General features: G+C 42.5%; 1 protein-coding gene across 4 annotated transcripts in view; it reads left to right on the top strand.

Annotated features, from left to right (window-relative positions):
* Positions 1-20,304, top strand: part of trim37 (tripartite motif containing 37) — a 59,522-nt gene extending 39,218 nt beyond the window's left edge. For 3 of the 4 annotated variants that reach the window (XM_068008465.1, XM_068008463.1, XM_068008467.1), the window contains 8 exons: positions 1,249-1,437; positions 4,872-5,162; positions 8,903-9,034; positions 9,585-9,771; positions 10,860-10,975; positions 13,057-13,206; positions 14,960-15,017; positions 17,155-20,304. In XM_068008465.1, the coding sequence (XP_067864566.1) occupies positions 1,249-1,437; positions 4,872-5,162; positions 8,903-9,034; positions 9,585-9,771; positions 10,860-10,975; positions 13,057-13,206; positions 14,960-15,017; position 17,155 (1,124 nt within the window). In that variant the 3' untranslated portion in view covers positions 17,156-20,304. The remainder of the gene's footprint in view (positions 1-1,248; positions 1,438-4,871; positions 5,163-8,902; positions 9,035-9,584; positions 9,772-10,859; positions 10,976-13,056; positions 13,207-14,959; positions 15,018-17,154) is intronic. The other variant, XM_068008466.1, reaches the window with a different exon arrangement.
* The last annotated feature ends 1,441 nt before the right edge of the window (positions 20,305-21,745 follow it).

Below are 21,745 nucleotides of genomic sequence, written 5' to 3' on the forward strand. Positions count from 1 at the left end.
ATTGAATTAACTTCAACAGCCACTTGTAATGCATTCCATATTCCAATAACCCTTTGTATGGGGAAAAAATTATTCTGACTTTCCTCCTTCATACTTCTAATTTTTTTCCCTCTGTTACCAATTCACCGACCAATGGAAATGATCTTTAACTGTTAAATGGAATTGGAGAATTGTGTTTGAATAAGTTTTTTTTTTAAAAAGATAAATAGTACCGCAGCCCTCATCATGTTAGGCTATTGCACTGCTTGTTGGACTGTCATATTGGTGTACAAATTTTCTATGCCATAATTTTCTGTGTTTGTATGTACAATCCCTCCCAAGTGGGCTCCTTATCTCTGAATTAAGCAGTGTTGAGACTTCCTCCACTGACGTGGGGAAAAATCAGCACTGAAGTGGGACCCTCGTACACCACCTAGCAGTTGGTCACGAAGTCCTGTTGGAAGAGGCCTGTGAGCATGCTATTATGGAATGAAGCTTAATTTGAGCTGTCTAAAAAGGAGAGGGAGGAATAAGTGAGAAAGCTTGCAGCATTTCTGTGACGTGGTCTACAACCAGGCTTCTCTGCAGACAAAAAAGGTGGCAGAGAAAGAGGTTGGGCAGCTCTGCTGTTGATTTGAATTGGTGGAGTTTAGTTAATGTAGCTGCCCATCAATGGCACAACTGCATCCTTAACCTTGAAATAAAAAAGAAAGGAACTGCAAATGTCGGAAATCCTGAAATAAAAGCGGAAAATGGTGGAAATACAAGGCAAGTTCATCAGCTTCTGGTGGGAGCAAAGACAGGTTACGGTTTTGGGTGTAGACCCTTTTGGAGGAAGTGGGCACTGGAAGATAAATGACCCCTTAAATGAAACTGCACAGAGGTGGGAAAGGGAGTGCAGGGAGGAAAAGAGATAATTGTTGGAATGCCCATACAGGTTTTAATCTTCATTTTTGTCCCAACAACCCGCATACCCCTGTCAGTGGGGCTACATTATCAGTCTATCCATGCAAGTGGTTATTAGTTATGATATAGTGAAACATCATGAATGTAACAAGAGTTCTTGCAGTGTTGTGGATAGCTGGTCATGTTACTTGGAATCATTTTGACAGCTTGAGTTTATCCTATTTGTTGGAAGTTAAAAGCACTGAGAAATACAGTCATGTCATTTTCTTTCAGAAGACCAGATTTTTTTCAGTAAATTCTCTTTTTTTTTGCCTCTTACGTATTTTTATCATGTTTATAGTTGTTTATTTCCATTCTCCACAGGAGGGATGAGCAACCGCAACAGGTCTTCGAGGCGAGGAATGGGCAGTCTGACATCCGCAGCCAGCAGCAGCCTGCTCGATATTGATCCAGTAATTCTCATACAGCTGTTGGACCTGAAGGACAGGACTAGCATGGAAAACCTGTGGGGCCTTCAGCCACGCCCACCAGCTTCCCTCCTCCACTCTGCAGGTATTGTGCTCAGCCTGTAACTTATAATGCAACATGCTCTGTGCAACATCTAAAAAAACATCCCGGTTACAGCTCTAAAACTAGAGGCCATAAATATAAGATGGTCACCAATAAATCCAATTAGGAATTCAGGAGGAACTTCTTTACCCAGAGACTGTTTAGAATGTGGAGCTTGCTACCACAAGGAGTAGTTGAGGCGAACAGCATTGATGCATTTAAGGGAAAGCTAGATAAACACATGAGTGAGAAAAGAAGGTTATACTGATAGGGTTAGATGGAGTGCTGGGAGGAGGCTCATGTGGAACTTAAACACCAGCATGGACCAGTCAGCTGAATGGCCTGTTTCTGTGCTGTACATTCTATGTCACTCCAGAGTTCGGCGTCACCTGGAGCCCAGACGATCATTTCAGATTCCTATAACTTGTATTCAGAACTCTTAAAATCTGTTTTTATAGCCTGACATCAGTAATTGGGAAAATGCTGGAATCCATTATTAAGGACGTAGTAACGGGTCACTTAGAAAATCATAATATGATTAAGCAGAGTCAGCATGGTTTTATGAAAGGGAAATCATATTTGACAAATCTATTCAAGTTTTCTGAGGATGTAACTAGCAGGGTAGATGAAGGGGAACCAGTGGATGTAGTATATTTGGATTTTCAAAGGCATTCGATAAGGCGCCACACAAGAGGTTGTTACACAAGATACGGGCTCATGGGGTTGGGGGTAATATATTAGCATGGACAGAACATTGGTTAATGGACAGAAAACAGAGTAGGAATAAACAGGCCATTTTCAGTTTGGCAGGCTCTAACTAGTGGGGTACCTCAGCTATTTACAATCTATATTAATGAATTAGATGAAGGGGCCGAGACTAATGTATCCAAGTTTGCTGATGATACAAAGCTAGGTGGGAAAGTAAGCTGTGCGGAGGACACGATGAGTCTGCAAAGGGATATAGACAGGTTAAGTGAGTGGGCAAGAAGATGGCAGATGGAGTATAATGTGGGGAAATGTGAGGTTATTCACTTTGGTAGGAAGAATAGAAAAACAGAATATTTTTTAAATGGTGAGAAACTATTAAATGTTGGTGTTGGGAGAGATTTGGGTGTCATTGTACACGAAGCACAGAAAGTTAACATGCGGGTACAGCAAGCAATTAGGAAGGTAAATGGTATGTTGGCCTTTATTGCAAGGGGGTTGGAGTACAAGAGTAAGTAAGTCTTGCTGCAATTGTACAGGGCTTTGGTGAGACCACACCAAAGCACTGGAGTACTGTGTACAGTTTTGGACTCCTTACCTAAGGAAGGTAAAACTTGCCTTAGAGGCAGTGCAACAAAGGTTCACTACATTGATTCCTGGGATGAGAGGGTTGTCCTGTGAGAAGAGATTGAATAGAATGGGCCTATACTCTGAATTTAAGATTAATGAGAGGTAATCTCATTGAAACATATAAAATTCTGAGGGCTTGACAGGGTAGATGCTGAGAGGCTGTTTCCACTGGCTGGAGAGTCTAGAACTAGGGGGCATGGTCTCAGGATAAGAGGTCGGCCATTTAGGACTGAGATGAGGAGGAATTTCTTCACACAGGGTTGTGAATCTTTGGAATTCTCTACCCACAGATTCTCAGTCGTTGAGTATATTCAAGGCTGAGATCGATAGATTTTTGGACTCAAAGGGAATCGAGGGATATGGGGATTGGGTGGGAAAGTGGAGTTGAGATCGAAGATCAGCCATGATCTTATTGAATGGCGGAGCAGGCTCGAGAGGCCTTATGGCCTACTCCTGCTCCTATTTCTTATGTTCTTCCTCCCCCACCCCACCCCCCTCAAACCCCTGGAAAATAAAATCAACTATTTTAATTTCCACATTTGGGTTTGTCCACAGAAACAACAGTATTTAGGACTGAGTTGGGATGTTCAACTTGGTAGGAGTTGTAGTAACCAGGAATGAATAAGGCCCTTTGAATCAATAATACTAGTGTCAATTATAATTTTGATAAAATGTAAGCACTGTCTCCTTGCTGACAGTTGCAGCTCCCCAGTTATTTTTATGCTTATGATTTTTGGGCAACAATTAACTGCTCAGAGTTTTGTTTTACCTCATTAGAAAGAAAGGTTTGCATTTATAGAGTACCTTTCATGGCCTCAGGATGTCCCACAGTGCTTTACAGCCAATGAAGCACTTTAGAAGTGTAGCCACTGTTGTAATGTCGCAAACGCATCATTAGTGCAGTATAAGTTTTCTGCAACTCTGTCATTGATTAGTAAGATCCTGTTCTTCTTTCATGGCCTTAATATTTAAGTTGTCTTTGTGTTGGGGGAGATTGTATAGCAGACTGCATTATGGAATAGTAGGATGCAGAATAGCACTTGTAATTCTTGTTGTTCTTCCTCTATCTCTTCTGCACCAACCCCTCCCTAATTTGAGCATAGTATGTTCGGTGCTCATACCTGAATGGTGCAATGTTCCCTCATGCCTGGGAGCATATCCTTGGCCATCCCTTCATCAATGGCACATGGCAGCTGTTTGGGGAGTAGGTAGAGAGAATACAAGCCTGTGTTTTTCTTCCTGAACCCTGTGTGTATATGTAGGTGTCAGCTGTGGCTCAGTGGGTAGCACTCTCGCCTCTGAGTTAGAAGGTTGTGGGTTCAAGCCTCACTCAAGATGCTTGATCACAAAATCTAGGCTGACACTCCATTGCAGTACTGGGGGAATGCTGCACTGTCGGAGGTGCCGACTTGTGGTTGAGATGTTAAACTAAGGCCCTGTCTGCCCTCTCAGGTGGATGTAAAAGATCCCATGGCACTATTTCGAAGAAGAGCACGGAAGATATCCCCGGTGTCCTGGCCAATATTTATCCCTCAAACAACATCACTAAAACAGATTATCTGGTCATTTATCTCATTGCTGTTTGTGGCTGCCACATTTCCTACATTACAACAATGACTACATTTCAAAAGTACTTAATTTTGGGATGTCCTGAGGTCGTGAAAGGCAGTATATAAATGCAAGTATATTGTTCTTTTTTGCACTGAACACCAAGAAAGTCTGCTGTTAGTACCTAGGTTCCTGACCATCTCTAAACCAGCAATGTGGGGTTGTGAGCTGAGGGTCATCCGTGTGAGTATTCAAATTGAGTATCTTCTAATGTCCTTTCTCGCTTCAAAGTACTTTTATGGTAGTGAGGTCCTGAGCCATACTGACCAGGAAGGTCCCAGGTTAAATCTCTGATTTGTGCTGAGTGAGTTGAATTTATTCAGTGTGACAGTAGGAGCACTGCAAATGGTCTCAGCACCCGAGGTTGAGGATGGGAAAATTGTCAGCTGCTGAGTGTCGTTTCATACCCTGAAAGGTTTTTGAGTAAGGTAGTATTTTTTAATGGACTTGTTCATTGTTTCTAAAAAATCTTCCCTCCTTTTATATAATATTAGCTCAATGCCGTAAAGATCGTGACCAGCGAAGACAACAGACTGTGCGTCGATCGCCTCCCGATTCTGGGGTTCTGAAGAGGTTGAAGGCCCAAATGGCTGAAGTCAGGAGCAAAATGTCTGAGGTCAAGAGCCAGATGTCTGAGGCGAGAGGTAACACTGTATCATGTGCTGACTTGGGGGCAAATTGTACCACTCATGCAGGGGAGCAGGGACCATCGGGGACCTGTGGAATCGACAGCATCCGGAGACATGATTCAGGACTAGACCTCCTTTCCAATTACATAACGTTTGGTAAGTGATGAGCAAAGGATTGCTCTAACCCATGGTCTTGCAACGCAATTGCCATGTGACAAAATGAAAGTATGTAAAATGACGCAGTTAATGGTGTCAATACATGTGTTGTTGTATAATTGATTTTAGCTTCATTCAAAGATAACATTTTCAAATTTGAAAACCACATCGTTATGTTCAGCATGGATATCCCCAGTGGGTGATAGCGTGCTGTCTGAGCATGTTTTCAGAGCCGTTTTTTTTTTTAAAAATCCCCGACACGTGTCAATGCCACTAAGGTTTGCGTTTTCATACAATATGTCCAGTATAACCTTGCTAAGTCCCAATTTAAAATACATATTATTTGTATAAATTGTGCCCCATTGACATAACCAACCACCCGCTGCTCAGGAAATCAGCCACTTATTTTGGGTCCAAACCAGCATTATTGACCACCTGCCAAGTAAAGATGAACCTTGGTAGGAATGTAGAAACAGCTGTTGCACAATCACACGCAGCAACAGCCGATTGCGCATGCAAGTGGAGGATGAAAAATATAGTCATCAGAAATAGGAAGCATTTCTACAGAAGTTCAGAAATTAGGTTTAAAATTGAACCTCCGTAGAAACCTTTACAATTTCTGCAAAGTCCATTTCTTTTCCTCTGGGATCAGCTGTGGTTTGCCAGGAAGGTTAGATTTAACAAGTGAAAGTCGAGGATAATTGCACTTGAATTAGATGCCCCCGATATTGCCGGAATCAGAAGTAGCTTTAGTTAGGTTGTAGCCATGGTGCAGCTCATTCTCCTGACATGCTGCGACTGATCCTGGCCCGTGAGCAGGTTGTAACCACTAGCTCGTGCATCTTACTGAGTTGACCATTTTTGACAGTCCCTCAGGTGGTTGACTTAGTGAGATTCTACTGTGTATATATGAGCTAACCATGTGTGAGACTGCACATTGTGCAATGCTGCTATCTTGTTTGAAAAATTTGGGTTTGAAGCTTTGGTCTGAAATATTTAAAGTTATAAGAACATAAGAAATGGGAGCAGGAGTAGGCCATAAGGCCTCTCTAGCCTGCTCCGCCATTCAATAAGATCATGGCTGATCTTCGACCTCAACTCCACTTTTCCGACATGTCCCCATAATCTCTTGATTCCCTTATTCCCAAAAATCTATTAATCTCAGTCTTGAATATACTCAACGACTGAGCATCCACAGCCCTTTGGGGTAGAGAATTCCAAAGATTCACGAACCTCTGAGTAAAGGAATTCCTCCTCATCTCAGTCCTAAATCTGAGGCAGAGGAAACCAAAACTGACCCTCTCCAGTGGACGAGAGCTCTAGAAGATGGTGGACATAGATGAAATGTTAGATTTAGCACATAGGGCAGGAGAAACTTTTTTTTACACAGGTTTGTGAGGCTGAGGAATTACTTAGAATTTCCAACACGGAACCAGGCCATTCAGCCCAACTGGTCCAAGCTAGTGTTTATGCTCCACACGAACCTCCTTCCATCTCCCCATATTAGCATATTCTCCTAATTCTTTTCTCCGTTATATACTTATCTTGTGAACACACTCACTATACAGAGCAGAGTTCATGTCTCTCCCCCACCACACACTGAATAGGTCATAGTGTTCAGCATGAGCTCTACTGTCCTGTTGGTAGAAGTTCAAGGTAGTAGTTTCCTATTTGGACCATTCCAATTGACTGTGTTACAGCTAAGCCTAGCATTGATGAAGAACTATACCTGAGATGTTGACTTGTCTTTTCTCATTACAGACTCTGACCGAGTTGCTATGCATTATCTGCATATCCCGTTTTTGTTTCTAACACTTAGTATTCCTTTCACCATATCAGGCTGTTAGGGTGCAGACCACAAAATGGTTGCCTAATGCTGTGTTTCACATAATCCAATTCTGGTCAAACTAATAGCTAAGTAAACATCACCTTAAACAAAAATAACTGGAAATCTAAAATAAAAACAGAAAACGCTGGCAATTGACAGCAGATCCATCAGTATTTGGGTAGAGAAAAGGAATGGTTGACTGTTCAGGTGAAGCGCCTTCAAAGTCACAAGACCATGAAGAGTGTGACACAGTCACATTTTCTCCATGTTGTTTTTATTTCCCCTTCTTCTTAACCAGTCATCGTGGGTGTAGATAAAATCCTGTAGACAGGTCAAAATCAGCAGCAGATGGTGGACATTCAATTTACTAAATGGACCTTCCTGTCCCTGAGAAGTACCTCTGTTCGAAGGGCTTTTAAGAGACTTGATTCAAAATCGTGCTTGTAGGGATTTGCCGAACCATGCTCAGAATACAGGACAACCGTGCCACCATCTGTGCTGCAACCCAGCCAACATATAATAGCCAAGCATGGACACAGCCTCATTCACTAGCTGATCCATTGCAATGCTAGCCAAACTGATTTAAATATATGCCCGCAATCCCTATAGAAATGACTTGATGCTGTAACTGACAAGCTGGTGTTGGTGTGTGCCAGAAAACATGTCGCTATTTCCAATTATCTTGGTAGCATGAGCAACAGATCAGGTATAGATAAAATCCTTTTTCCCCAATTTTCTCCCTTCCTATTCTGAAGGAGCTGAGTCTTGGTGCGGTACAGTGCCACGAGTGTTGGGACTCCTCCAGTATCTCACGTGTGAGCCTTGTCGGTGGGTGTTGGTAGATTATTTTAATGTGGAGGAATCATAGCCAAGTCTAATCCAGCTCTCGAGACAGTCACACATGCACTTCTAGCAGAAGTCACTGGATAATGAGCTAGAGCAGCAACTGTGGCATTTTTCTTTTCCTCCCTAAATCGGGAGTGCTGGAGCCAATTGTAGCGGCCCAGATGCTGACCCTCGAGAGCAGCTAATGGCACAGATCGGGAATCAAACCTATAACCACCTGGTGTGCATGTGACTTAGCAGTGCCTTTATCCACTAGACCATCAGGAACTGACCGCACTTGTTTTAAACTCAAAGTTAATTTATTCACTCTGTATTCACATTTTGTAGAGCAGTGTGATAGTAAAGCTCTCTGTGTTGAGTTCCTGTCTGAGATTTTCCTCCCCCATAAGAAATCAGCCAAGCAGTTTTTATTTGCAGGAGGCAGTCAAAGACACTCCGTGAAAATAAAGCTCAACACTTTGTGAAATGCTCGAGTGCTGGAATCCAATGCTGAATGATCAAGTCTGAGTTGCCTTGGAAACAGGACTGATCTGTTTGAGAGTACAATCTGGTCAGCCTTCAGCCTGTTCGTTCTGACGTCAAAACAGTAAATGCCCTGTGAGCATGAAGTTGATTTGATGAGCACTTTAGCAAAGTCTTTGTGAAAAGGACATTAAAAAAGAATGAAAAATACTCGAGTAAGCTGGGTATTTATTTGTTTGAGGAGAGAATCTATAACCAACTTGGACAATGAGGAAAATTGATTACAATAAACAGGTCTTTCAGCTTCTGTAAAGAGAGAAGAGGTAAACCCTTCCAAAACATTAATCTGTCTTTTTCTGTCTTCAGATTCTCATGGACTTGCTTTTATTTTAGATTTCCAGCATCTGCAGTTTTTTTTTATTTGTGAAGAATTGATCATCTGACAAGTTGCAATCCTGCCTTTTCACCACTTTCTTTCTTAACAGCCTTTTTTAAAGCAAAAGCAGGACTTCCAGGCAATACAATAGAGTTTGTGGGGTTAAGTTGACATAAAAATGGATGAGCTGTTAACTTGTAAAATTTCTTCCTTCAATTTGCCTTTCAGCATCCAACAAGAAATGTGTGTCTCCAAAACACAGTCGCTCGGGTGCCGGGACCAGTCTCTCTCTCCGCAGAGCACTGGACTGTGGGGATAAGGATCTCCACTGTCAGGAGAATTGTCAACCCAGCACAGGAGGTAAACTTTGTAATTTGTTTTGTTTATCTAGTTTATTTTAATGCTATATAATAAAATGGTAAATAATTACCTGTTTTTGTAGTCACAGAAGAAGGTTGGATACATCCATAAACCTAACCTCACGATAATTAGAGCAAGTGATTTGGCACAGAGCGACATCCGGTTAATTTCTACACTTACTAAATGCAACATGATTTGTTGCTCAAGAACCACAATTTTGTGTCAGAAATCCCAGGGGCAACGAAAATGCTGATTGGTTGAGTGATGACAAATGACTTGCCACGACAAATGACTTGTCCTAACTATAAGCTGTCCGCACCTTCTCTTCCAACCTTGGATCTAGGTCTCATGCCCATGCTCACTCAGATGTCTACTCATATAAACTTATAAACAGCTTAATGACCCATGTTCCCTGATGCGTTCCACTTCTGGCTCTCACTGCTGTCCCTCTGGTACTGCCTGACGAAGTAATAGGCTTATTCTCTGCAGAGTCATTTGTGGAAGGACTGGAAATCTCTTTTAAAAATAATTGACAATGTTCTACATGTAGGAGCATCAAAGCCCAGCAGTAGACAAGGATCTCCACATTCTATCAGCAAATCGAACGGATCAGAGGCACCATCAACCTGTAAGGTCGAGGACAGGGTTTTTACAGTTACTGGGTCAGAAATATTCAGTAACTCAGCACTGAATGGATTGACATCACTGGAGATGACACGGAAAGTTATCACATTAGGGTGAGAGCATAAAGTATGTATTTAAACCCGTCTCCCTATTGTATATCTTCCTGTGCCCCACATCATCCCTCACCAAACGGTTGAAAGCGACCTCATAGTGCCTTCTCCATTACTGCTATTGAGTTATCTGTTTGCCAATTCCACCCAAAGTAGGGGAAATAGTTGGCTTTGACCAATTACCTCAAGCTTAAAATTTTGCTGTGTGGGGTATAGTATCCAAACCAGTATCTCTACCCAATAGGACAAACACCAACAGTGCACCATCCTTTGTGAAAGGACATGATTTGAATAACAGTTTATCATGTCTCAAAATTACTTTTAAAGTGTAGCCAATGTTATTACGTAGACAAACACAGCAGCCAACTTACATATAGAAGGATTCCAAAAGCAGAAAATGAGACAAATGTCCAGATAATTTGATTTTGGTGATAATTAAAGGAGAGCTCCCTGGCCAGGACATCAGGAGAGCTCCCTGCTCTTTGAATGCTACCATGTGATCTTTAACATCCACATGAGCCACCTCATTTGGTTTAATGTCTCATCAAAAGAGGCACCTCTGCCAATGCAGCATTCGCTCAGTACCGTACTGTCAGCCTAGATTATTTGGTCAGGTCCTGGACTGGAGCTTGAACTCAACTTTTTGACCCAGAGGCAAGAGTACTACCAACTGAGCCAAGTTGATACTTCAATTGCAATGCATTATGTATGTTAATGTCATTATATTTTTTATCCTTGCCATTTCTACCCCCTATTTATGATTATAAGCCGATAGTTTCTGATTTATAGTCTGCAGCTTGACAGTCACATGTTCTCATCCCCAATAAAAGTGTTCTTTTCAAAAGGAAGTATTAGTGAAGTAGTTTGATGTTCAAAGACACTTGTGATATCGCTTTTAATGTCCATGCAGTAGTTGAGCTATCACCAGTAATCCTAGTCCTAATCTGCACCATCAAGTTAAATAAGTACCCCTTTTTTTAATAAGTTGGTAGTCAGATAATGGTTTTTCAACAAATCAAGTTGACAAGAATAGCCTTGTGTTCAGTTTGAAGACCTTTATTAACCTTTTTGTTCTGTGTGCCTGCTGTCAGGTCAGTGTCCCAGTGCTGTTTCACAGATAGCCAGCAACGCTCTGACTCGGAGAATGCAACCACTACGGGAACACATGCTTCATCTTTTGAGGGTACATCGGTCAGGCCAGAGGAAGGTGAAATTTTAACTCACGGCACTTTTGAAGTTTCTGTTGTATTGTTGGGGAAATGACAAGGGAGCCCAGTGCACCGAAACTGTGCTTCAGTGAGCCTATTACTGTTAAACGCTTTAGAAGTATGTGAGGTTCAGTGTGGCCAAAGTGTAAAGTAGCTTGCTGTTGGTCCATTCACTATACAACCCAACAGGAAACGTGCAGTAGGGTAGTTTAACTGCCAGTACACATTCCACCTTGGGGTGCTAACTACAGTATGAGTTCAGAGCATCGCTTTACATTACCTTGTAAGGATGCCTGTGCCAAGGCCAGCCAATGAGTCCAAAAATGCCCGGTTCTGTTTTGTTTTCTTGCACTTGCAGTATTGTAATTGCAGTGGAAAAAACAATCCTATTGTAGAGGCACCAATTGAAAAGCAGTTTCTGCTATGCTAATTCCATGGAGACCAACTCAAGTTAGATGTCCAGCAATAAAGTAAAAGAGCCTCATCCATCATATCTATCCTACATCCACACTGTGGCATGGAGTCTACCCTTCAGGCTGGTGCTTGGGACACCAGTAGGTAGGTACAACATGCATAGAATATTACATAGAACTATATTTTACATAGAAATTACAATGCGGATAGGTTCTTTGGCCTGTTCCGCTATCTTATAAATATTTCCTTGCAGCTTGCTTTTGTTCTCAGAGCTATTTACTGTGCCTCCTATTTTAGTATCATCTGTGACTTTGAACATCACTCCCTCTAGCCCCATTTCCAACTCATTGATATACACAGCGAACAGAAGCAGTGACAGAACAGAACCTTGTGGGACACCGCTACCCACTTCCGACCATTCTGAGAAACTGTCTTTAAGTCCTGCTCTCTTTCCGCCCTTCTAATCCACTTAGCTATCCTCACCCTAATTGCATAACCCTTAATCTTCTCCAATAGTCTCCTCTGTGGTACCTTGTGAGAGGCTTTCTGAAAGTCCACGTACACTACATCCACAGCATTTCCTTCATCCACCCAACTGTCACCTCCTCAAATAACTTATCAGGTTTGAGAAACACAGTTTGAGGAAACCAGAATGCTAATGTACACGGCTGGTAATCTTGGTTAGCATGGCTGAAATTATCCAAAGCACCCTCACTCGTGCCAGGAAAATGCAATCATTGTGGGAGCACCATCACCACAAGGACTGCAGAGGTTCAAGGAGAAGGCCCACCACCACCTCAGGGTGATTACGATGGAAAATAAATGCAACTTTGCCCATGTTGTCCACATCCCAAAAACAAATTTTAAAAGATGTTATGGCATCTTTAATTTGTCCTAGTACTAAATTAACAAATTGCACAGAGACTGGGTAATAAACTCCCATAAATTGTCAGGTGGCCTTATCTCTGCCATAATGTAGCGCTCAAGAAGCTAAGTGGAATCTGTGTAGCGTTAAGAATTTTTATTAATTTATTGACATTCATGTAGTTTACGTAAGATGATAATGCTGTGCAAAAAAAGACCTTCCTGTCATGTGCAGGAGAACTTTAATTGGTACCCTTGTAATTCCTACTGTTCACCCCCCCCCCCCCCCCCTCTCCCAGGTGTCATGTACCTTAAACCCGAAGAGAAGGTGGGTTGGTAGGGTTGTGAGCAGATAATAGCTGAAATGATGCAGCTCAGCAGTGGGAGTGGAAAATGGAAACCAAGCAACTGTTGATATATCCACCACCTTGTGTTGGCATATAATGTAACTGGTGGCTGGAAGTATGGAGCAACCGTGTGTGATTTTGACTGTGTAAACCAGTTGAGCTTCACTCTTGGTCTGCAGTGGTATCAGAATCCTCAGATTTGTGTTACAATCGTACAACAGCTCCTGACAGAAGGTTCTATAGATTTAATCTTTGTGGATATATAATGCAGCTGGATTGTCAGTTCAGTCCACTCATGGGTTTGTGTTGTCAACATCAATGATAAAAGTTCTATTGGCACATGACTAGGTTAATAACTGTTGTAGTTACTGGCACTTGTGTACATACAGTGCCTTCTCTTGTACAGGTGGAAAGTGTCTGTCAACACTCAGTTTAACCTTGAATTCTTGTCGCAGTTGTGACGCTTCAGAAGAAAGTTCTTCAGCTGTTGCCTGGCATGAGCAGCGACAGTGAGAGCGAATGCGATACTGAGAATGAGGAGCAGGAAGAAAACAGGTCCACAGAGCTCGGGACTCATAACTTCACTGTTCAGAGCTCTGGCGAAGGTAAGTAAGCATGGGGCTTCAGACTGGAATTTAGATTTTTATTCTGGGTTGGGGTGGGGCGATAGTGTCAATATATTTTTTTTAATGCCCACCATTGGTGAACTTTTTTTTAAAACAGTAATATAATTGGGAGAATGGCTTGGAAGCATTACATACAAATGTAGAAGAAAGCTGGATTAATGTTGGAAAAAACCACAAAAGTGCCCATTAGGCCAGTCAGCATCAGTAAAGAGAAAAGACAGGCTATGGAATTTTGAGTCTGTACTATTCATCAGGACTGGTTCTGATGCAGGGGACACACCCAAAACGCCTGAGCCCATAGAATCTGACTCTCAAAGACCAGGCAACTCAGTCCTCTTTGGGCTTATATTTCTTACTCATTGGTTTGTCCTGTTTGAATTTTGTGTTCTTGGAGGTTTGGAAAGCACTGTTGCCTCATTGGTGGATAAATCCTAAATCAGAAGAGATATCAAATGTAAATAAATTATTGGAACATTTGTTTGAAATTCATATGTGGCCCCCAAGTAGCCACATTAGGACATCCCAATGTTAGACTAGAATGGGTTAACTTTCACAAATTCTCACCACCCAAACTACCATTCCATGATTAATAGTGTTGTTTTAACAATCTGCTGGGCTGTTTTAGACTACTTTTTAAATGTACCTCCTTTGTTCGTTTTTGTTCACCCCAGTTGTCTTTGCTAACTGCCTCTCCTGAAGACTTTAACTCCATTTGTGAACTTTTAGTTATGTTCACAGAAATTACACAGGTGCTCTTACAGTATCTGAGCACCACTGGCATATCTTTTTAAATCTGTCTTCAAAAATATTGCCTGGAAACTCTCCTAATGTCTTGGCAATTTTATCCACTGAGTAGCTGAACTGTACAGACCTTGAAGGCCCACGGTGTGATCTTGGGTCGTGCTGAGTTAGCTGATTTCAGGCAGGGAGGGAAGGGGCTGGCCACAGGGGCCCTACAGTGGGTCTTGGGTACATCGGCCAGGTTTCCTGCTCCAGCCCACTATCCAGTGACCCCTACGTGGAAGTGTGTGAACATTGAGTGGCAACTGGATTGGACTTGTTTTGTAATGCACCCCCACTCCTGTACTCGAACAACCTGCTGAGGCTCACTGTGAAGGTTCACAAATGAATAATGGCCACTTGGACAAAGTCAAAAGATCACTCAGTACCTGTGGAACCATAAGCAGTCAATGCCTTTTGTGGGTTTGGCGGGGTGGGGGGGTTAAGAAGAGAAAGCAATGAAAGGAGGGTTATATATTTTTAAATTGCAAACAGCAGCCCAGAAGATACTGTTTGCCACGGAATGATAGTATGAGGAGTGAATTTCTGAATCAACCCACCCTACTCTGGTGGGGAATGGCTGCAGTAAATATTTGAGAACTGTATACAATGATGGCGGAGGGAGTACGGCTGACCTAAAAGGAGAGGAATGAGTGAGAAAGGGAATTTAATGTTTTGGGCTGACAAATTCAGTAATTCATGTAAATATAAGAAAGTAGTAACATTAGGGTTAACATTTTCTTTACTGCTACTGGTTGAGTAACGAGAGTCTTTGACAATGTCCTTGGCTTGCCCCCAAGGGATGTGCCTCCAACCAGCCAATTTGACAGCTGTGCAGACCTCAAATCATAGGAGAGTTTATGACCCACTTTTTCCCCTCTCTGCCAGCCAGATGAATGATGAGTTTGGTGTCTATGAAGAAGGAAAATTGAGATCTGTATTTTTTTTTAAGCAGGTGATTTGGGCAATTCTGAAAGCACCAATTTTGTCAATGGAGAAGCAAATGAGTGGTGAGTGAACAGAAGCTTCCTGTGTTCATTTCAGGCTTCTTCATATATTGTACACAATACAACGCACTATACCAGAGAAAGGGCCTGCATATATATTGCGTCTTCATGACGTTTGTAAGTATTGAAGAAAGGCTTCCCCCAAGTCACTTACAACAGCACTTAACAAACTCCCAACTGTCCACCCTTTGGGTCTTCATTCGCCACATGATTGACCACATTGTCCTTCTCCAATGCCTCTCCTCCGTTGACCAGCTGAGTGGGACTGCCCTCGCCTAGTTGCCACTCTTATCTCCAGTCGTAGCCAGAGGATCTTCTGCAATGCTTCTCTTCCCTCCCCCTCGCCGTTACCTCTGGTGTTCCCAAAGGATCTATCCTTGCCCCCTCCTTTTTCTCATCTACATGCTGCCCCTTGGCAACATCATTCGAAAACAGAACATTCGGTTCCACATGTACGCTGACGACACACAGCTCTAACTCACCATCACCTCTCTCGACTCCCTCTGTGTTGTCTGACGAGCTGCAATTTTCTCCAATTAAACATCGGGAAGACCAAAACCCCTGCCACTAACTCCGTTCCCTAGCTCCTGATTCTATCCCCCTCCCCGGCCACTGTCTCAGGCTGATCCAGACTGTTCACAATCTCACCGTCCTATTTGACCCTGAGCTGAACTTCTGACCCCATAATCCTCTCCGCCACCGAGATCGCCGTCTTACACCATCGTAACATCACCCGTCTCTGCTCCTGCCTCAGCCCATCTGCTGCTGAAACCCTCATCCATGCTTTTGTTACCTCCAGACTTGACTATTCCAATGCTCTCCTGGCCAACCTCCCATCTTCCACCCTCCTTGAGCTTATCCAAAACTCTGCTACCCGTATCCTGACTCACACCAAACCCCATTCACCATCACTCCTGTGCTCGCTGATGTAATTGGTTCCCATTACAGGAGCGCCTCGATTTAAAAATTCTTATCCTCTTGTTCCAACCCCTCCATGGCCTTGCCCCTCCCCATCTCTGTAACCTCCTCCAGCCCTACAACCCTCTCAGAACTTTGCATTCCTCCAATTCTGGCCTCTTGTGCATTTCCCACATCCTTCACCTCACCATTGGTAGCCTTGCCTAGGCTCTAAACTCTGGAATTCTCTCCCTAAACCCCTCCGCCTCTCTACACCTCCTCCTTTAAGACGCTCCTTAAAACCTACCTCTTTGACCAAGCTTTTGGTCACCTGTCCTAAAATCTCCTTCTTTGGCTCGGTGTCAGTTTTTGTCTGATTACGCTCCTGTGGAGCACTTTGGGAAGTTTTACTATATAAATGCAAGTTCTTGTCTTACAATCAATTGTTTGTGAAATGCAGTTACTGTTAATGTAGGCAAATGTGACAGCTAATTTGCACACAGCGTCGTCCCATGAACAGTAAATGGATAAATGGAAAAACAAACTGTTAAGTGTTATAAAAAAAAAACAGAAAATGCTGATAACACAGATCAGGCAACATCTGCGGAGAGAAGGTAGGGTTAATGTTTCAGCTGCACGATCCTTCGTCAGAACATCTTCCAACATCTGTATTTTGCTGCTTTGTTTTTAGGTGGTGGTTTGGTTGAGGGAGGAACTCTAGTTTACTGGTTATTTGGGGGGAGATCCCCCCGCCCCCCCACCTCTGCTGCAGACACTGACCCTTGCTGACATGTGGTTCTGTAGGTGCTGAGCACTCCAATGCCTCATCCAAATAGCTGCTTTTTTGTGTGTAAACGTTGACAATATCTGGCAAAAATATATTTACATCTATATATATTGGATATTTGGGGCTAATAAAATGCATATTAATTTGAGACCTGCTGAGCTGTTGTTGTGCTGATGTCAGCTCTGCACTCTTAACATTCAGTTTGGGGGAATCAGATGGTGATTAGTGACTGTGCTACACTGTTTGTAATAGTATATGATTATTCCGCAGCACATGACTCAACTAGCAGGCCAACTTTCAGCGAAAGGGAAAATTGCTGGTTGAATTATGTCGTAACAGCTAGTTACAGGACTACAATGGCAGAGTGTCTTCAAATGGGCAGTGAGTAAGGAGGGAAATAATCTGACCACTTGAACACTTTCCATTGATTTTTATTTTTGGTCTTTTCCTCCACAGATCATAAGGGCCATGTCCACCGAAGATGATATTTTATCCAAATTCAGTGAAAGTGTGGAAGAGAATGGGGAAAAGCTAAAGGAATTTGCCCATCTTTAATAAGTAGGATAAAGGAAATAAAACCTGAAACATCCCTTGTGAAACTAATGCTTGTCTGTTACTCGTACATGACACCAGCAGTATGTTGATGCAGTAAGATCCCAGTAAAGGTTGCGCTGATGGTTTTTTTTTCTCTTTCATCAATGGGTCAAAGTTACTTAATTCAGCCACGCCTGTGGACAGTGTAACACCCTGGCTGAATGTTCCCTTCAAAGACGGCGGGGCTGCACTCAAGCATCCTTCCCACCACAAACCTGTCATAATGTGTTCCAGTATTTAAGCTGCGACTTCTGAACAAACCCAATTGATTAAGAACGGTTAAGTGTAAAAGACAGAGAGTTGTAACAGTTCCCTTGTGAGTGTGATCACCGAAGTACAGTGGGAGTGGGGGGGTTTCTCCAGTCGAAGCAACTGTCCCAACACTCCCATGAGTGGTTGGTTATATGTTAAATACCACTTGAACTGTCTTTTCTGAGCAGCCCAGCAGATATTGAGTCCTGGCATTAGCATTCTGTGCATCGGGTTATTGGTGTTCTCGCTGCCTTTGAGTTTACGCATGGCTGACCTATGCGCTGTCCATTCTGAGCATTCTTTCTTGAGCTAGTCAGAACAACCTTTCTCAAGTGATCTACTTGCTGTCGTTAGTAAAACCTCTGTTTGTTCTTTGGTCTCAACTCTTGGTGGGATCACTTTTTGTGTTGGGGGGGGTGGGGGGGCTTTCCTTTTAAAGCTATTTTCTGCCCCTAACTCCCACTATTTTGGCCAGAACACTGGGTAGGCAATCTTGTGCCAAGTCCCTGCCGAATTCTCTCTTCCCCTGGCTGTTGAGAGCTGAATGGAAGTGGCAGACGTCGTCTCTTCCTCCCCTGTCGGATAGCACCTGGCCTTCCCCCACGTGGCTGAGATTGGGAAGTTGCCATGTAGGAGAATTGGGGAGCAAACCTTTCCCTAATCCAAGAGTTCTAATCTGCCTCTTGGGCATGTCTTTTATATTTGTCCCAGACCATTGTCTGCTACTGATGGTTTAGAGATTGTAAAATATCCTGTGTACATGGACTAAAGCACTAATAAACCAGACTAATAAAGCAATAGGTAGGTATTATTGGTTGGTATAAGCTGAGCCTTGTAATTCACATGTGCTGTGACTCAAAGACCAAATTAGATTTGTGATGAGGGACATCCACAGTGAAGTGTTACATTTTCCGTGTCCCTAGATTTCATCCTACAAATGCAATAAACACCACAAAATGGAGTGATAGGATGAACTAGTACTAATATTTACTAGTATTGAGGAGAGTAGTGAGGTTGAATAATGCATGTTTAGGCTTTATGCTGTCTGTCCTTTTAACCTGATGTGTATTTTAGCAAAGTTACCTGAACACTGTGGTCTCATTGTGCTCAATTACTGTTACGTGCTTGTGTTGTAACTGCCAGTCCATTGACCCCTCTGCATAGCTAAAGTCGCACTGCAGCTCTGTGATTTCAGAGGGCAGCTGTCATTCGCCCTGTTGTCCTCATCATTGTCACGGTTAAGATCATAGATTTGTGGCCCTGATACCTGGTGGTATTGTGTATAAAGTATTTGAGCAAAATTCTCTTACAGCTTTGGCACCATTATACTCCCTAGTCTAGTGCCACCAGATTGTTCAACTCCTCCACCTCCTGTTGTGCAATGTAGAGCTGTGTAGAAAAACTCAGTGGTCTGGTGGTTAGCAGTGTTATAGGAACAAATGAGCTCCAGGGGTCTTAAACTAAAACTGAACATACTGTATCAAACTTGGGAATGTTTTGCAGCAGCACTCTGTTAATTGTCTGTTTTACTCCTGATTGTCAGTTATGGGTTGTTTTTGGGTCAAGGGGGGAGCTAAGTTTCCAACAAAATGCCTTCACATTAATTTATTTCCAATTTTAGTACCTATTTATTTATTCTGTCTCCTGCTTTGGAGCAGCTATTCTGTACAAAGCACTATTGTACACTTCTCTGCCAAATGCTTTCCTTCCAGCAGGCCCAATAGGCAACCATTTTGTAGTTTTCCATTTGTTATGTAGATGTACCTCAGTAGTGCAAACCACTGTTTTCCTCTGGGAATTTTCCAGAGGTTTGTAGCAAGATTCGCAAAGCTGCTGGTTAAAGAGCCTGGTGCCTTTCTGACGAGAGAAATCTTTACATAAATTCTGAGGGGTTGTTAGTGTGTAACTGCACTTACGAATTGTGTTATAGATTTGTTCTGTAAGAGTTAGGAGCATCTTTTTTTTTCTACAATGTCTGTCATAGACTAATCATGAATTGTACCTAACGTGAAGCATTCACCCATTGCCGAAAATGAAGTATTGGGTGATGAAATAAGAAACAGAAAATGCTGGAAATGCCCATTGGGTCGGTCAGCATGTGAGAACAAAAGACTTGTTTGTTCTGTGGACTCTTCACCTTTCTGTCTCCGATGATGACCGACCTGCTACGTATTGTTTTTTGTTTGGTTTCGTGTTCCCGATTTTTCTTTCATTGAATGGTGATGAGTGGGTGGCTGGCGACAGGCACATTTTGCCCAGCTCGCACTGAGAGCAATTTCCTTTGTGTAATTCACCCTCTCATACTGTGGGTAATGTATATAACTTTGTCTAACATTTTAATTTACTTTTTTTAAACACACATTTTGAGGTCATAGTTTCTGTGAATTTCTTAAGTGCTACGCTTTGAGGGATCGCTCAATTCTAGTAACAACTCCAGAGCAGAGACAAACCCTCCTTGGTAAATCACTGCTGGTAGTCTAACCCACATTATAGGAAGCTGGCTAGCGATGTACGGTACTGAATTTTACTTGATTGTTTTACTTGTCCGAAAAGCAGTGCAAAATGCCCTGAACCCTGTTTCTGTGATGCATGTCGGCATCCTGTCTAAATGTGATGTACCTTGTACTGTGAAGTACTGTTTAGAAAGCTATGCTTTATTTGTAATGTGTATTCAGTGTTTGCTTTTTAAATACTGTCTCAATCGTGTTTACATGATCACATTTCTGCACTTTTTTGTTAATAAAACTGAAAGATACAAACTATTGGTCAGGGTTTGTTTCCTCTGAGCAGGGCAGGAAGGGGTGGAAATTGTAGGAGTGCTGTGGGGCATCTTTCATAGATGCAAAGAAGGATTTTCAGATGTTTTATAATCTGCAAAAAAAATGGGGGACGGGTATAGATGCTTTTAGCAAAGACTTGCATTTACATAATGCCTTGCGTCGCTTGAGAACATCTCAAAGTGCCTCACGTAGGGTGGATTATGTCTGGTGTGTTTGCAAATGAGGCAGCCATATTGCATAGTGAGATCCCACAAACAGCAATGAAGTGAATGAGCAGTATTGGTCACAGGAGGAATGTTGGTCAAGACTATGACTCCTGGAGCACTGCCATGGAATTTTTAAAATCCACCTGAGCAGGCAGACGGGACTTTAATTGAACGTTTTATCTGAAAGATGACTGACAACATAGCACTGCTCTGAGCAGTTGAACTATAAGCATAGACTCCCAAATTGAAACCTGACCTTGTGTGTGAAGACTCAGCTGAAGTTGCAAGGTGCAGCCAAGTCTGGTAAGGAGGGGGGAGTGAGCAGCTAGTTCTTCAGGCTTCTAAAAGCTTTGGGTTGTCATAAACCCTTCATTTATTCTGTTTGATACAATCTATACCAATAAAATAATTGTTTAGAAATGAAGGCGAGTTGGTCTGCAAATATTCTTCCATTTAGGAGCAAGAGAGTCAGAAAATCCCATCAAGCACCTTCGAGTTGTGTGAGTTGAGGATGGAATGATACTCTGGTTCTGCGTTGCAGGTAAATTCACCAACCCGCACAGGTGCTTCCTCGCAGGACGGAGGTAATTTGTCCACACGTGAATCTTTAATAGAGGGGCACTAAAGCTGTTTCTCCATCCCATTCTAAAAACTGAGACTGCGTTGGTCACTGTGCTCTCAGATTGACCATTTGGACACACACAAGTGTAAAACATCCCTTGTTTTTTTTTCTCCTTCCATTTCAGGCAGTGTCTGGGTTTCACTCCTCTCAAACCATGGCATGTATGGTACCGATTGGAGGCCACAGTGCCCCCCTCCCAATAAAGGGGGAATTGTGCTCTCCAGCTGCTGGCTAACAAAACACTGGTGTGGTTTTTGGAGCAGGTTATTCACCTGCCCTTTTGACAAAGTCAGGGTGAAAACTAGAGGGTGTGGCCCCTTAGAAGGTCAAATACCCAGACACAGAATTTAAAAACACATTTTATATATTTTTATTATATATTACATAAATAAATATCTATCTCTCTGTCTCTATCTTTCTGTGTGTCTCTCTCTTTCTTCAGACTTATATGCCAGCTCTACATCTTGCCACTGGATGGAGCAGTATGAGACTAGTAATATCAAACAAATAGTTTTTTGTGTTGACCATTCTATCATCCCAAGAATATCATTATCATGTGTCCTTCAACAGTTCCAGATGCATTAAAGTAATTG

The sequence above is a fragment of the Heptranchias perlo genome, chromosome 28 (genome assembly GCF_035084215.1).
Source record: "Heptranchias perlo isolate sHepPer1 chromosome 28, sHepPer1.hap1, whole genome shotgun sequence".
Lineage (NCBI taxonomy): Eukaryota > Metazoa > Chordata > Chondrichthyes > Hexanchiformes > Hexanchidae > Heptranchias > Heptranchias perlo.